Source organism: Lepidochelys olivacea, assembly GCF_965140295.1.
Source record: "Lepidochelys olivacea isolate rLepOli2 genome assembly, chromosome: 7".
NCBI lineage: Eukaryota > Metazoa > Chordata > Testudines > Cheloniidae > Lepidochelys > Lepidochelys olivacea.
Window position 1 is genome coordinate 37,105,222 of NC_140417.1, and position 17,405 is coordinate 37,122,626.

The 17,405-nt window shown below is 44.2% G+C and overlaps 2 protein-coding genes across 7 annotated transcripts in view; one reads left to right on the forward strand and one right to left on the reverse strand.

The window, feature by feature from the left end:
- ACAD9 (acyl-CoA dehydrogenase family member 9) overlaps positions 1–3,825 on the forward strand; it is a 62,690-nt gene extending 58,865 nt beyond the window's left edge. Inside the window, exons 15-18 of the mRNA XM_084635179.1 lie at positions 10–87; positions 620–748; positions 2,656–2,728; positions 3,583–3,825. Of these exons, the coding sequence (XP_084491305.1) occupies positions 10–87; positions 620–748; positions 2,656–2,728; positions 3,583–3,683 (381 nt within the window). The 3' untranslated portion in view covers positions 3,684–3,825. The remainder of the gene's footprint in view (positions 1–9; positions 88–619; positions 749–2,655; positions 2,729–3,582) is intronic.
- The window catches only part of CFAP92 (cilia and flagella associated protein 92 (putative)), a 90,255-nt gene that overhangs the window by 7,698 nt on the left and 65,152 nt on the right, over positions 1–17,405 (reverse strand). For 4 of the 6 annotated variants that reach the window (XM_084635175.1, XM_084635173.1, XM_084635174.1 and 1 more), the window contains 5 exons: positions 14,553–14,765; positions 10,563–10,713; positions 8,837–9,039; positions 6,322–6,518; positions 4,360–4,937 (listed from right to left, as the gene is read on the reverse strand). In XM_084635175.1, the coding sequence (XP_084491301.1) occupies positions 4,769–4,937; positions 6,322–6,518; positions 8,837–9,039; positions 10,563–10,713; positions 14,553–14,765 (933 nt within the window). In that variant the 3' untranslated portion in view covers positions 4,360–4,768. Of the gene's footprint in view, positions 1–1,237; positions 2,419–4,359; positions 4,938–6,321; positions 6,519–8,836; positions 9,040–10,562; positions 10,714–14,552; positions 14,766–17,405 lie in introns of those variants that run through there. The other 2 variants (XM_084635176.1, XM_084635177.1) reach the window with 2 other exon arrangements.

A 17,405-nucleotide genomic window follows, 5' to 3' on the forward strand; every position in this document is an offset into this window, starting at 1 on the left:
CACTTACAGGAAAGTAGCAAGAAACTTGAAGAAAACATCTATTATTTTGGAACTACAGTGGAAGGCTTGCTAAGGAGGTTTGGCAAAGTAATCACATTTTTTAATAGGATTTTCATGTTGAATAGGTTACATCAGAATTTAAAACTGACAAAATACAGACAGTGGTTTGCCTCATGATAAGCTAGTATTCCTCGCGTATAATACAGTTCCATCTAATGTATTAAACAAAAATCAGTGGGGATTCTACGTTCACCCTTGGTAGTGGTAGACAGCCTCTGCTGAAAGTTCTGTTGTCACTGCAATTAGCTGCCAACAGGTGCAAAGAATTGGTGGAGTCCCTGATGCCCTTAGTGTAAAATCTGTGTCATGCATGACACTTAAGGACCGTTTGCTGTTAAGGAGGAAGGGGAGAATACATGTGGAAAAGCAAAGGAAACTGAAGTGTAAAAGTTTGTTACACTGGCTTGACAGGCTGTGCTAAAGGAAGTAAACCAGTGACACAAGCATACGTTCTTTTTTGAAATGTACTACATTGTGTTTGGGTGGACATTGCTGGGTAATTGCGGTTTTAAATGATGTAATGGAAGCTGCTAAACTTATTTTTTTTAATCTTCTCTAGACTATAGTTGATGAGCAGTTGGTTCTGAAGAGAGTGGCAGATGTCTCCATTAATTTGTATGCAATGACAGCAGCTATATCCAGGGCTAGTCGATCCATCTGTATTGGTCTACGCAATCATGATCATGAAGTAAGTGCACTTACATTTTCTATGACTGACTAATGCATGTGGTCACACCCTTTCAATATCCTATCTAAAGAGTCTGTTGAAACTAGAGTTTTCTATGGAGAACTGCAGACTCTGTACCTTAACTTAACCTTCAGTTCTAGGACCATCTAGAGAGCAGAGACCTTTGTAGCTGTATTCACAGCCGCTGCAGATTGGAATGAGATCCTTTCTCTCCTCCACTGAAGCGATGGTTTTGCGTGCTCTGTGCAACAGGATAGACTTTAAGGAGCTAACACAGGGGTGGGCAAACTTTTTGGCCCTCGGGCCACATCGGGGTTACAAAACAGTATGGAAGGCCAGGTACGGAAGGCTGTGCCTCTGCAAAGAGCCAGGCCCTGGCCCCTGCCCCCTCCCACTTGCTGCCCCCTGACTGCCCCCCCAGGATCCCACACCCTATCCAAACCTCCCTGTCCTCTTCTTCTCCCCCCCCCCCCCCAATCCAACCGCCGCCCCATTACCACGCTGCTCAGAGCAGCAGGACAGGCTTATTGGGAGGTGGGCAGGTGCAAGCTGTGCTGCCCGCGTGGCGCTGTAACTGCAGGGGAGAGGCCAGCGGCTACCTCCCTGGCCAGGAGCTATGGGGCTGGACAGGACGGTCCCATAGTTTGCCCACCTCTGAGCTAACACCATCCTGCATATATCCTTTAAAGGGTGGGCCTTCAGGTAAACCAGGGAAAGGTCCACTTTCACTTCAACAGAAATGTACTCCTATCCTTAAGAATGCTGTTGGGCTGCCAGTCTTTTATAAATTGAGACAACGCACGTTAGCATCTCAAGTTTTGGAAAGCCACAGAAGAGAGACTTTTTGTTTTTCATTTAACACTGGGGTGGGCAAAGGGCCACATCTGGGTATGGAAATTGTATGGCGGACCATGAATGCTCACAAAATTGGGGGTGAGGGTTCTGGCTGGGGGATGCTCCAGGCTGGGACTGAGGGGTTCAGGAGGGGGATCAGGGTTGGGGCAGGGGGTCAGAGGAGCAGGCTCTGGGTGGTGCTTATCTCAAGCAGCTCCCAGAAGCATGTCCCCAATCCGGCTTCTATGCGCAGGCGTGGCCCTGCAGCTCCCACTGGCTGCGGTTCTTGGCCAATGGGAGCTGCGGGGGCAGTGAGCGGAGCCCCCAGTTAACGTGCAAGGGCTGGATGCAGCCCCCAGGCCATAGTTTGCCCACCACTGATTTAACTGTTATAGCAGTACAATGAGATTTATAAAAACAGGTTCATCTCAGAATATAGAGAACACAGTTGTTCACAAATAAAACGGACAATACAGCAAGAGGTTTCTAATGGATGTTACATTAAATACCTCTCAGGTAGGAGAGGAAAAGAAATATGGAGTAAGTTAACCAACTTCCAGTTTGTGATCTTTGTACACAAATGATATTTTATGAATTATTAAAGCTAACACTGTCATCCAAGTATTCTCTTTAATACCACATAATTTTCTGATGTTCGTGTCAGGTTTTTTCCCCAGACATAATGGGTAGGAGATTAAAACTTCAGTCTTTAATGAACTTGGTATGTGAGATTTTTTTTTTTTTTTTTTGTAAAGTCACTTATGGATTTGTAATGGAGTACCCATCTTCTAGTCACTGTTGGGTGATAGGGTTATTCCATTTACTGGAAGTAGTAGCTGTGGAAAAAATGGCAACCTGTCAGAATTCTTCCCACTTGTATCAATAGAAAATCAGGCTCTATACCATAAGACTAAAAGAAGAATTACACTCTCACACACCTGATCTCAAACCCATTAGCTTTTAAAGACATTTAGCATGAGTTAGTAGTAATTATTTTCTTGGAGAAACTTGTTTGTATTACAATATTGTATGATTTGCTTAATACCTTTCTTTTGTTGGATTTCTTTTATCAGGTGCTGCTTACAAATATTTTCTGCACAGAGGCATATTTTAAGAATAATTATGCCATGGCGGAGTTAGAAAAATGTAAGTGCTCTAGTAGTGGGAAGGATAAACTTAATGTGATTAGAACAAACTATATGCAAGGACCTAACATGGCTTATGAGCATGTTGAATGCACATAAGCGGCTTCACTTGGGATTAGGGTGGGTGTCACCAGATGCCACTAAATAGTACTGGCCTGTTAAGAACTTCTGAAACTAACAAACAAAGAAATGCTGCTTTGGTTTTGTGATGCAGTTTTTTTTTTTAGGGGGGGAAGGCGTTGCTCCATGGGAACAGGGCATTGAAGGTTTGGCTGAGGATTCTGAAAGCCCAAAGGTTGTCATAAACCACATACAGGCAATTCCCTCTAAAACTGGTGTTCCTTGAAACAAGTTGCCCTAATGTACCCCAACGCCCACCATTTGGCAGAGGGACAACACTGTTTATACAGAAGTGTCTAACTCCCTCTCTCATGGTTATTGGTAATACAAATATCAAGAGCTCCTCATACACAGAATTCTTAAGAGAAAACTAATGAGTGCTGCCTTCAAGGCCTGGCCCAACTTCCTCTCTTGGGATCTGCTGATTTCTGTAATATGCATAGCATCGTTAGGAAGGAAAAAGGCCACAGACGCTGCTATTGAACCAATTAGTAATATAGGTCCTTTAAGCGGTACTAGTGATAGAGTGCTCTGCTCTACCATATAATAAATGCAATTTAGGGAAGCTCAAACCTGTTCCTAAAGTCTTGAAATATTAGTCAAAGTTGCTGTTTCTTTGTCTTCCTCCTGTGCTGGCCTAATAGATGTCTGGACTCTTCAGACTTTCTGCAAATAAATGCATACTAGTGTCCTGAATTTAACTAATGTTTTTCCTTGCTTCTCCCCCTACCCCAGATGCTGCTGAAAACCTGGATGACAGTATTAAAAAAGCTGCACAGCAGGTGCTGGAAAAGAGAGCCTATATCTGTCCTCATCCACTAGAGAGGACATTCTGATCATACTGAACAGGGAGCCAATTAACCTATCGGAAACTTTAGTTTTTGTACAAATATTTTTCACTAGCTGCTGAATGTAATTGTAATCTTGTAAAATAAAACCTCTTCTCACACCATGGTGGGGGAGAGACTAAAAAGAAACCACTAGGCAGAACCTTTGTAAGAGTAGGCTAAAGTGATGCTCATTCAGCTATGGGTATTTACATGAGATGGCCAATGAAGAAAACTTTTTACAACCTGAACAGTTATTGGGAAGAAGAATACAGCCAAGCCTTTCATCACTGGCCCAATACTTTTGACTGCCACCTGTTTTCTCATCCTTGGCTTCAGAAAGTATTACAGGAATGAAAATGTCACTTTCCAGCCACTGTCATACAAATTAGAGTTGACAAATTTAAGAATGAACTTTTTTTTTTGCCAGCTACAAGTTTGAAAAGCTTGTGTGTGGTACTGATATCTGTAAGTGGATGAACAAACTTTTTGCTAATGGTGAAATGTTCAAATGATGGTGTATAAAAATTAACTCTCACAGTGAGAACTATGGGCTTGTCTGTCTGCTCCTGCTGGGAACATAAGGATGCCCATCAGTCAAGTGAGCATTCTCCTGAACCTACGTTGGTGCTTTAATGGTGTCTTTTGTAAAAACAAATGGTAAGTGACTTGTACTCAAAACTTAGAGAAACAGGCAACCCTTGCTGTATGGGGGTCAGACACTTATAATTTAGCTTCCTCTTTGCCTATGATCATTCTAGCTGTGGATAAAGGGAAATTGCTTGGGAATCTAGGGAGAGGTAACTTTCTGCAGCATTGGGGGGAGGAGGGGGAGGAGGAAAAGTTCTACAATGGTCAGCACCACCTTGCCCTCCTGGAGTTTTAGTAAATCAATCCTCCCTAGGGGGTCATTAATATCTGAAAGGCTGATATGCACTGAAACCATTACACAGGCTGTCTATACTTGGAGTTGGAGATATAAATTCTGGCTACATACACAGGCCAGCTAGCCCCTCATGCGGTACTATATTTGTAGCAGATTAGCGCAATTACAGCTAAGGCTTGTATGTCTCCTGAAGCTAGAATTTACAGCTCTACTTTAGGCATGCCTCCAATCCATCCCCTCTAGCACTTTGTATTTTAGTTGCTATCAAATTACCTGACTCTTGAGTGGAGTCTTGCTGTAGCAGAAGGGTTGTATCCTCCCCTTTCTTCACTGGTCTCTTTCTCTTGTAAAGAAAGGAATGTTCATAACAAAGTAACCTGGAATGAAAAATCAACATGCTAATTACATATGTCTTTACAAACACTGGACTATCTGTGACAAAGGATTTAATTGTCTGTAAATGTGCATATTTCTATGCTATTATATGCCATAGGGACTTGTACAATACAGTAAATCAGTTGTTAAAACCACTAATTTTAAGCCCTTCACTACACTAACCATGAAGTCTTCCCCTCCAAAGGTTTTATGGGTCCTCACAGAACAAGTTTGTTAGGAGCTAATGAATACTTGGTTGTACCTACATTTCTGCCAACTGAAAGCATAATAAATGCCCTAATTTTCCAGTCAGATGATTGTACTCATGGAAGGATCCTGTAATACTAGAAAAGCTGTTTTAACATCTGTTAGGATGTCCTCCTTCCCTTTGCTTACTCAGTACCAAACACCTTTTCAGCTACTATTAATTCCTCACTTTTAGTAGTAGTATGCAGAAAACTAGGACTGCAGAATTATGGCAGCATTGTGCCCTACAGGTGCTGATTTATAAATTGAGATGGTTCTTTTTTACAAGCAAAGTTACATGGGTGAAGCACTCCTTGATGTGTATTGGATAAGTATTATTAAAGGGCTGAATAGTCATCAGTAACTGACTGTTTAAAATGAACTAGCAAGTTAGTTGACTCACTTGAGCTGAATTTGTGCCCTGTGTTACATCTGTAAATCTCAAATAACTCCCTTGCAAGCAGTCAAGTTTCTCTATATGCTACACCAAGTGACTCCAGCAGTGTTAACCAAGCATACTTAAAAATTCCTCTGTTTTCCAAATCAAGAGTTGTTTAATGGAACAGATAAGTTTCTGTTTCTGCCAGTGGTCATAGCCACACCTACACAAGTGAGTGCATATATTTGTCCACTGAAAGATGGGGGTGTGTTTTCAATGTGATACCTGTCGTCAGTATACGAATATCATATACTGACAGGTATTACATAGCCACACCTATATAAATGAGTGCATGGTCATGACAGTATACTTCCTTGAGCACAAAGGTTTTCCTTGGAATTGTCTATACTGTACGCAATAGAGTAGGCACAAGCTTCCTTCAGCGTTAGTACTGAAATTAAGCCCCTATGATAGTGTCGGACCAATATGCTCCTCAGCATGAGAATTAACATAATCTTGATCACTTTAAGTCATTAAAAGCTTATGCAAGAGCAGGAGCATTACCCTAGTATCCTTCCCAACTCTGGGGTAATTGTATTCTATTTACCCAAGTTACTCCTTGCATTTTTCATTTCCTTCCTAAATGAATTTGGGTTCTTGTGCATTGTAAACATTACTGTGCTGTACCCTCAATTACTATGCTATTCTGTGCATCCGGACTAAGCTGCAGGTCAGCTGCTTCTCCAAACTAAGTGGCTTACTTGAAGTCGGCTCCTTTCAGCTTTTCAAACTTTCTGTGTTCCATGTCATGGCAGGGAACTATATTCCCATTCCACTTCAAGCTGTGCTGGTCTTCAAGACCTGGAACAAATCCAGTGGTGGTGCTCCTCTTTCTTGTCAGGTCTGGGTGACTGTCAGTGGCAGGTAGATGCTGCAACACTGACAGTGCTGGGATAGGCTAGGACAGTACAACAAAATTAAGCAGAAACAGGTTTCAGCCTGTGCAGTACTACTTTTGCTTATTGAATAAACAAACATTTAACAACGTGGGCACATGTTAGTAAACTAAATCCTGCTCTAACTTTTTTTTTTAATTTTATTTTTGCTCAACAGGGCAAAATCCTGGGGCCAATATTTGAACCCCGAAAAGTAAAGGAAACATCTATTTTCTCCTTGACTATTTCCCACATATCTAGAAGAGTCAAGGCATACAAACACAGTTTGAAATAAGCTGTCAGCAACTACTGATGTGTATGGGGGAAAAGCTGGCTGTTTGTTAGTCATTCCATACTGATAAGATGAGCACTCTCTGTGCAAAGAGACCTTTATGTGCTGGTTTCTGGCTAACACTGCTATAACGGCTTAAGAGTTTTTAAAAAAAGTGAGAGAAGGAGTCTCTAAAGTATTTTGTCGTATGACCAAGCTGGCTGCAAGAGCGGGCAAGCGCAGTTCCTGAGCATTTGGGTGTCATGAGTCTCAGCTGTATTTTCATTTTACTGCAGCAAAGTCTCATGCGTCATCAGTATTCAAGACCAAACCTACAACGGTCTTATTTACAAGGTTTTGTCACTACTCTTTACTCTCTAAACCCATGTAACCTTCTGTTTCCTGGGCAGAAAAAATTCATGCCCTATTAACTATCACACAGAGAAGCTGTAAAGTAGCCCAGTAACACTGACACACTTTAGAGAAGGGAAGGAATGCCTGAAAATTAGGGTGCATATTTTATCAGTTACCTCCTCTGTGTCAGTGACTATATTGGATGAGGCAGTGAGCATCTGAGCTCTAGTATTCTAGCGGCAGCACCCAGACCTCAAAAGATGATGCGAAAACACTTCAAGGAGGCAGGAATCCTACTGCGCAAGACAATGAGGATGATGACACTGCTTACAGTACAGAGAAGGGAAGAGTCCTGGGCACTTACTTAGGAAGTGGCCTCTCAGCTGCTGCAATGCAAGCTTTTAAAAAATATACAACTCGCCTGGCTAAGACACAGCCTAAGGCACCATAATCAAAAAGAAAGTGGTGGAACTACAAGTTGAATTAGGGACTCAGTAGAGGAGGGGAGTGATTGAGTTCAGGTAAGGGGTTCTCACATTGGGGGTTGAGACCCCCTCAGGGGGTTGAGACCCCCTCAGGGGGTCATGAGGTTATTACACAGGGGGTCATGAGCTGTCAGCTTCCACCCCACTTTGCATTTATAATGGTGTTAAATATATTTAAAAGTATTTTTAATTTATAACAGGGGGGAGGGGGTTTGCACTCAGAGGCTTGCTGTGTGGAAGGGGTCACCAGTACAAAAGTTTGAGAACCACTGGTCTAAGGGGAAAAATATGCAGGTAGAGAAACTAAGTTCAAGCTCTTCCATTAAAAAAAGACGAACGTGCAGAAAAGAGTGACTTTTTTTTATTGTTATTACTGCATTTGCTTTGGAAAGGGAAAGACAAGCATTTTACAGCACACTTAACTTCAACCCAAACTCTGAGAGTGTGAACTGGGGAAAGGAGAGAGGGTCTGAGGGCATGCTGCTGTGCGTTCATCCAAAACAAAAAGGGAGGTGGCGGATGTTTACTTTAACTTTGCTTTGTAATAAACAATTGACGGTTCCTGGGGTTGTTTTTTTTTTTCCTCTCCAAAGTATTTGTAACTGAAAGGAATCTCCACTTTGAGTTTTAAAGTTTTCTCATTGTTTGGGTCAGTTATTTATATGCAGTCACTAACCGTCTGAATCATCCAACAAGAGACTAGTTCGGTGCAGGCAACCCCTGTAGCTTTTCATATCAACTAATGCAAACCATTGAATCTTACAGGGCTGGGGGGTGTCTGTGTGGTTTCTTCAGTGTCAGCTCGCACTGCAGTGCTAAGAAAGCCCATACTGCATAATGGTTTTCAGGAGAGCGTATGGTGGGACAGTTGGTGTTTAGTCCATAGAAGTGGTTTGGGCCCTGCGTAGCGTTCAGTGGAGAATATTACCATTTATCTTAGTGTTTTTAAGCCAGCTGGCCAAAATCATATTCACCTTCTCCCCTAGAGGAACTAAGTTTAACAACGTTTTCCTGGCTGGTAAATTATTCTGAGAGTTTGGTAAGGCTGAGCTAAAAGCGGGGCCATATGCCTCAAAGATAGCACTGACTCTTTAAATGATAATCTATGTCAACAAAATATCTTGATCAGCTAAATATGGAAATTGTTTTAAAATGCTGCAGACTGTCTATCAGCATGGCACTCTTCCTATGGGAACCCCAACCCTGAGGATCCCAGAGAAATGCACATTACCTGCAGGATCATGTCTGGTCTCTTAAGTGAGAATTTCTCTGGTTCATCTTTCAGAAGTCCCTTTAGTTTGTCTAGCTGGGCACTGGCTTTTGGGCCACGTGTGGTTAGCTCAGCTGCTGTGGAGCACCTGTAAACTTTCAGCTTGGTGTCATCAAATATAGTTTTCTGAAGCTGACCAGAGTCTTCATGCAGCCAAGTGTCCACTGAAAAGAAAAATAATGACAGGAAACAAGTGTTTAAGCAAGATTGGACTGATATTCAAAAGAAGGGCATGCAATTACAGCTGAACAACCTTCCTCATCTGTACCAAACCATACCGGGCAGCAGAGTAATGGCTAACACACACACACCAACAAAGATCTGGGTGCAAATTCATGCAGAAGGAATGAAAATGAGTTTGGTCCCACTTGTTTATATTCTGAACCTATCACACAACGAGAAGCACTCTATAGGCCCAGGCCTTGAATAACAGGCATATTGCTAGTCATACATGTAGAGCAGTAGCAAAAACAGAGCAATAGAACTGACCGTAGTCAGGCTCATTGGCACCTCTGCAAGTTCTAGTCAGTCTTAATTGTTTCTAAGTGGCAAATACAGAACCAAACATCCAAGTGTAATTCCGTGTTTATCAAAATCAAACGTTAAGAAAACTTCCTGCTCAGTGTGTATTTGTGGCAGTGGAGTTCATGACACACCTGGGGGAGAATAGAATACCACGTATTGAATTTGGCCAAGAAGTTACAAATTTAGGTCTCCAATCCTCTTTGTTGCCAGTTAGCTTGTGGAGGAAGCAGTGTGTGGAGTGAGGCATGTTGTAGCCTGGTGTTGGAGACAAAAGACTGAACTGGATCTCTATGGGCACCTCCTCCGGCTTCTCTGTCTGACATTAGTTCTGGTCTGAGAGGCAGCTGGCTGCCTGACCTTTGCCTGAGTAACAAAAACGATTGTCACCGTTCACTAAAAATAAAAGGTCAGCCACCCAGTAGCGCCAGTTTTATAGAGGAATAAGCCATGAACGAGCCCCCCCCCCCACTCTGTTGTATCAGCTTTGTCCAAAGGCAGACCCTCAAGTTCAGGGACTAAGGCCAAGAACTGGGAGGCAGTAACAGTGCTCCACAAAATGAAAGGAGCGTAGCAGCTGCGCTCTGATACCTATTAGCCTAAAGCAAAACCTTGGTCTAACGATTGCCTCACCGCTCTGCTAGGCCAGCTCCTTAGCCAAGTAACCAAGCGCTCAACTGGGGAGCTGCAACAAAAATAATCCTCCCTCCCCAGGATATGGACTGGGTCGCAGATACAGTCCGCTGCTGCTTCAGCACAGTGCTAGTGGACCTGCACAATCGTGAATGCACAAGCCCTGCCTGTGTTTCTCCCTCAAACTCCGTGTGTGCTGGGTGCAAAGAGCCACTGCAGCTCACAGGCCCACTGGCACAGTGATTGCAGTACCCTGAGCAGGATTGCAACACCCTCACCCCCTGCAATGGCAGCAGAACTGGACTGGTCTCATTATGCCCAAAGACCTTTGCCGAAGTTGCCCCACAATTTTACTGCAGACTGCCAACTTATTAGTCAGGCCACACCACACTGGAAGTTCGTTACACATGCACTTCTACAGAACGAGGCAGCATTTCAGGACTAGAGCCACTGAAAACAATCCTCCTAAGTGTATGTTAGAACTCAAGTTGAGAAAAATGGGGTGGTTAGATATTGAAAATGGACCAGTTACCTGCCCGATGAGTAGCAGAAGCTGATTCTGGGAGGTAAACAGGTGGCTTCTTGTAAAGATCAAAATCTATGCGACGCTGGTCCCAACGCCATCTGTCACGACTCAGCACTGGCTCCAAAATGTTAGCAAACAGAATGTTCTCCTGCCATTTCTAAATGAAAGTTGCATCTCTTTATGCAGTCATATTGCTGGCCACCGCAAGCAGTCACAAAAATACTTAGGAAATCTTTCCAGGAAGGACAAGGATTAGGTCACATTACTCAGGTAATAGTTTGTAAAGTACCACATGTAAATACAAAGGAAACACTGTTGTCTCTCTCTGGGTTGCCTTTCAAGTTACTATTTTTGATTCATGGAGGAAAAATGTATTTTATAGGCGAGTTACTGAAATTCTAGTGTGTAATGGAACACAGTGCCAACAGCAGTTCCCTAACACCCACCCATGCACAGAGTCATGTTTTATATACAGCTCGCAGGGAATTGTCTAATTGCAAATTTGTGTCATCCCCTTGTCTGTAACATTAAGACAGTGAGCTTGTCACCTTATTCCGATGTGATAACCTAGCAGAGGGGTGGGATCTAGCAATCTGAGCAGAGGGCCACCATAATCTGACAGAAACTCGGTCCATGATTTACAGCAAATTTTGCCTCTATCTCGTGTAAAAATGGGACTAGGAATGTAAAGACCCCAGTCCGGAAATTGGCAGGTTCATCTCACCCCTCTCACCACAGGAAGGACCACTGACCACCCGCTGAAAGGTAGAAGAGTTAGGCTGGGAGCGCAGAGTGAAATAGTGGCTCCAGGGCACTCTTCAAAGTGACATGCTTTCAGCAGACAGGGACAGAGTGTGGGAGCGACAGTCAAGATGGAGTTCTAGTCAGAGGGCAACCAAGATGGGGAAAGGTCTTTCACTTCCTCCCCATGACTGAAAAGCGCTACACCTTTGCTTTGGACTTGCTAGAGGGAAGACCTCTGGCCTCTTAACAGGGGCAGGGCACTCTGCATCACTCTTCTGGTTTGCAGCAGCACATGCTGGAGTGGCATTCCGAATCCTTTCCTGCTTGCCTGGCCGGTCACAGGGATGTTTAGAGGGTAAAGTGTTCCCTTCTAGAAAAGAAATGGGAACTCTGACATGATAAAAGACACCCCACCACCACCCAAATCTAACACTTTACCTCCCAAGGACAGCAATGGCGCTCCAGGCAGGGAAAGGGAGAGGGATTTACACTAGCTGGGAAAGCAATTTTAATTGCTCAGGAGGCAGTGTACCCTGAATAAGGCACCTCATAGTGCTCCCTCGTGGTGTGGCGAGAGGACTGGGATTGCATTGCTGAACAAAGGGACGTGACCCAAAAGTTGGCACTTCCACAGGTGAAACGCTCATGAAGGAAAGGCTCAAGCATGTGGAGGATGGGTTGGTTTCTTCCCCTCAAGCAGAGTGCCGTAGACTCAGCTCACCTTGTTTCTGAAGAGACACTTCTCTGATGTTTGACAGATGAGTGGATTTTCTAAAAGCCTGGAGGTATTCCACAGTGTCAGCATTTCAGTGACAAAATTCTGTTGTTTTGGGCTGAAACCTGGCACAAAAAGGCTCAGTGTAGCAGCAACTATTCCACCTACCCCACTACGTGTGGAGAAAAATCAAATTTGCTGGCTGTTAGCTTAATGCATGCAGCTCTACACAGAGCTGTCAGTGGATGGGAGTGGGCGAGAGACTGGATTTCTTTTTCCTTTGATTAAAAAAAAAGCTGATTTCTGGGGAAAACACAATTTTGCAGGAAATTTGAGCTTTCTATGAATGTAAATATTTTTAGTATCAAGATAAAAGTCTTTAAAGGTGGATCAGCTCTCGTTGCCTCCAGCTGAAGTGCAGTGACACTGTGCATTCTTAATTAACGTAAGTAACATCTGTAAAGCACTTTGAAGAGGGAAACTACTATATGGACTGAGCAATACTGTAGCAAAACAAAGCACTGACCAATGAGAACATAAAAGGACTCACAGTTACATATGGTACAAGGGAGATTATTTACCAATGATATCTCAACACAACTATACTGTTGTCTGATTGAAGCAAAGCTATGTTGTATCGGGCTTGACGGTATATCAGACATCATTAAGCAGCATTTCAAAGAGTTCCTCGGGTCTAAATAAAAGTGAAGGAAAGTCCTAGAGACAGCTCAAGGACAAGCAGCATGAGGCTGCTCTGGTGCCGAAGTACTTGGCTTGCTGGACAATACTCACCACAGCACATGGGGGAAAGAGAGATCCCAGTTGATCCAGAAAATGTAGACATCTAATTTACATCAGATGCTGGTGGAAAAAGGACAGGTCCCAATGGAAGCTGCTGAGCACTTTTGAAAACCTGGCCACTTCTTTTCAGTTAACGTCTTAATGAGAGCTGAACTCTTTTGAAAATCTGCCTCCAATTTTAAGTGCAGAACACTATTCAAAATCTTGCCCTAAGAGCTCCGCTGTGCTGAGGAAGCAGGTGAGAGGAAGAATGTCTGGGGGAAGTATTCATTATCCCAGCTCTCTTGAAACTGTAACATCCTCAGGGGTGGCTCACTCAGATCCAAGACTGAGTCCAATTGTAAAAAAATCCAGACACTGTCTTTTTTTAAATTCCCCTGGCTGAAATGCGAGTTGTATTCCTCCAAGACAGACAGCTCTTTTCTAAACTGCAAGTGGAGAAAATTCCTATCCATACAGTTTCACCTGTGCTCTCGAACAAGATGACGCTTGAGTGAATGCAGGAACCAGAATTAAATCTTTTAGGAAGCCAGACGGTTTAGCTTCCCCGAAGACGACATTCCAAGATGCCCTGGTTAAATTCAGCTTTTAAGAAGAAATAAAACAAAGGGATGAATCCACAATAAGTGGTGGAAGTAGCACCATACCGAAACCAGGCTCTCTCAGAGTAGATTCTGCTGGCTTTACATCTTCACTCGACTTTTCAGGAGACATGAATAATAAATTCAGCAAGTCACTATCCATCATCATGCCTCAATGCTGAGAGGTGTTGTGCCCTAAGAGGCTGCTTTTGAGTATGGCGAACCGGCTTCCCCTTTTCTTTCTGTTGGCACTGTCATGCTGGAGTTAGTGTCACTTATGCTGGGCTGGTCAGCTGCCTTCTCCTCTTCATCCCAGCAGTAAGAGCAATACAATGTCCCAGGCGACTCTTGCTCCCACATCAAGCATTGTGCTCTTCTCCCCTCTCTTTCAGTTCACTAGTTCTTGCACCCATCAGCTGCTGCTTCTGACTTAGGAGTCTGCAATCCACCTTCTTTCAGCTTGACGGTTTTTGTCCCACGCTGGTCAGCTGCCTTGCTGTTTATGTAATCTCTTCAGTAAGAGGCGCTGACAGCTGCATTGTACTGGATGGCTGCTGTTGACTCTAATCAGTGGTGCTTCTTTGCGCCTCCATGAGAAGGCACATTCTCCAACAGTGCAGATCAGCAGAACACATGGTTCAGAAGCGTTGTAATGCAGATGAAAACTTAAAATGGGTATTAACTTTGTTCCACACTTGGTGTGTTCAAATAATTTGTGAGGACCCAATGACTCTCCATGAAAATTCCCATCTATTCCTTTTTTTCCATCCCACCAAACCCAAACAATGCATGTGCATTTTATTTGACTGCATTCTCACTTTTCATATATACAGTGCTGCAGGCTGGGTAACTGTTCAGACCAGGGATGAGTGAACTGGTCTAGTTGACAGGCCAGTAAAATGCTAAGGAAAGGGGAAAGCGAAACTGTAAAGAACAGCAAAGAAAATGGAAAGAGGGGGAGAGATCAGCGGACTAGGAAAGAGCAGGCATGAATGGAGAGAAAGGGGGAAAAAAGAGGAATAAATGGCAGGGAAGGGAAACGGGCAAAACCTGTAAGACAATCTTCCTTTTTCTGAGCCTCCTGTCCTTGTTACTATCAGTTTGGATACGAGAAAACAACTTTCTGGGGTTTACTACTTTAAGTTTCTAGATTACCTCAGTTAACTCCTTCAGACGTGCCTCATCAGGCATCCGAGGGTGCAGATTGGATTCGATGCAGCTCTTAAATCCAGGATATACAAATCCACTTGGTGATACCCACATATTCTTGGATTTTGCAATAGATTCTTTCCGGACAGTGTCCAAATCCACAGGATCAAACATGGCTGACAGGTATTCGTGGCAATAAGCAAATCTCCTCTCTGGTTTCTAGAATGACAAATGTTTTATGTTAACATGAGTTCTCCTCTACTGGAGATCACCACAGACCTGGAAAGTATAAAGTAACATCAGCATCTACTGTGTCCGTTCTACTTACATCTGAAAATAACCATAGATTAATCAAGTCAGACAACATGAAGAAACCTGATTAAGTACTTCACAAAATACTTCCGAATGTCATCTTATTTTGCTCCCTCTCCTAGCTGTGGACTTAAAGATAATGCAAGTAAAAACTGTGGAATCATTAGAAAGATTTGCGATATTAGTTCGTTATATTTATTGATATATATCTCCAGCTCCTCAGCTGGTGTAAACTGGCATAGCTCAATTGGTTTCAATATGGCTACTCTGGTTTACACCACTTGAGGATTTGTCCGATATTATACTAGAGAAGTTGGTCTCTCTATAGTTAAGATTAAAGTTAGATTTCCATTGTAAACCCACTTTTGACACACCTCAACAAACTGTTACAAAACACCATCAATCCACCCGTAATTCCATAGGCAAGATTTCATGTCAAGATAGAATTTTTCTGGAAAGACTGGAGCAAAAGAGGCTTGAAATTTGGAAGACTTTAATGCACATTTATTTAAGGGATGATCCAACACCCACTGAAGTCAGCAAGAGTCTTTCCACTGACTTCAGTGGAAGCTGGATCAGGCTCTTAATTTGTTTGTCATGATGAGGCCTGCTGCCTTTGGTAATCTTGAAGGGTTTAAAGCAGAGGTGGGCAAACTACAGCCTGCAGGCCATATCTGGCCTGTGGGACCCTCCTGCCCGGCCCCTGAGCTCCTGGTCCAGGAGGCTAGACCCCAGCCTCTCCCCTGCTGTTCCCCCTCCCCTGAAGCCTCAGCTCACTGCGTCCCTGGTGCCATGCTCTGGGCGGCGGGGCGACGAGCTCTTGCCGGGCAGCGCAGCTGCAGAGCGTCGGCCTGACCCAGTGCTCTGTGCTGCGCGGTGGCGTGGCTGACTCCAGCCGGGCGGCGCGGCTGCCTGTCCTGGTGCTCTGGGCGATGCGGCTGCAGCGCGGCCAGCCACTGGTGCTCCAGGCAGCGCGGTCAGGGGACAGGGAGCGGGGGGGTTGGATAGAGGGCAGGGGAGTTTGGGGTGGTGGTCAGAGGGCGGGGGTATGGATAGGGGTCGGGGCACTCAGAGGGTGGGGAACAGGGGGGTTGAATGGGGGCAGCGGTCCCGGGGGGGCAGTTAGGAATGAGAGGAGGGGTTGGATGGGGCGGCGGGGGGCAGTCAGGGGCAGGGGTCCCAGAAGGCAGTCAGGAATAAGAGGAGGGGTTGGATTGGGGGGCAGTCAGGGGCAAGGGGGGTGGTGGATGGGGCAGGGGTCCTGGGGGGGCCGACAGGGAATGGGGAGGTGGTGGATGGGGCAGGAGTCCCGGGGGTGCCTCAGGGGGCGAGAAGCCGGGGGGGGGTTGGATAGAGGGCAGGGGCCGGGCCACGTCTGGCTGTTTGGGGCGGCACAGCCTCCCCTAACCAGCCCGCCGTACAATTTCGGAAACCTGATGTGGCCTTCAGGCCAAAAAGTTTGCCCGCCCCTGGTTTAAAGGGTATTATTTATGGAGTTATTAAAAGCAGTTTGTGCACCTATCAGAAACTCAAAGTATGTATGTTTGATTTTTATGGAGCTCAGGAAGTCCACACAAGAGGAACTTCAGCTTCCCAAACATCACCTACTAATATGTGTGCTTTGAGAGCTTTGCATGGTGCACATGATCTCTTGTGGGACTTTCAAAGCTGCTGGAGGGTGGGAATTTTCAAAGGCTCTCAGCATTGGCTTTAACTCTGCCCCAAGTCAACAGTAAAACTCCCACTGACTTCAATGGGAGCAGAATTAAATCAACACTGAACGTTTTTTAAATCCCACCCAAGCTGTGCAAAGTTCCAAAGAGACAAAGAGCACTGCAGAATGATCCAAGCAGCTCGCATCTGGCAAGAGAGGACCTCCTAAAATCCATAAAGTGGAGGTGCCTTCCTAGAGACGGATCTGACTCAGTCCTACATCCCAAATTAAGGCACTAATTTGAAGTCTTTAAGTCAAGACCTGATCTCTTTCTCACAGATACACTACAGCTCATACAGAAATTATGGATTTGACAAAGAAATTATTGGGTGAGGTCCTCTGGCCTGTGTTATGTAGAAGGTCAGATTAGACAAACACAATGGTCACTTCTAGCCTAAAAAATCCATGAAAAAGTAAGTTCACACAGACGACTTTGTGGATTTACACATAAGACCTTAGTCCTTTGTGGATGATAAAGAAAATTCATTAAACACAATGTATTTATTTAGCTTGAAGTACTTTTGATCCAATGCCCCAGTGTAAAGTTTCACCTCATCCCACAGCTGTGCAGTGTCCTGTGGCCCCCCTCCCACCTCAGAGGTTGCTGCAGTATCTATGTAATTTGTAAAGCGTCTCCATATGAAAAGCGCCATACACATATAAAATGTTGTTACAATACTTTACTTCCTACTGAACCAGGATGTCCACTTTAATAAAACATCTCCCAGGAATTCTGTTTTGCCTATGACAGTGAATGTTAATGACTGTTGTATAATCAGGACAATACTAGCATAAATTCTGCTGTATGGATATATTCAGCAAGTGCCAAGGAG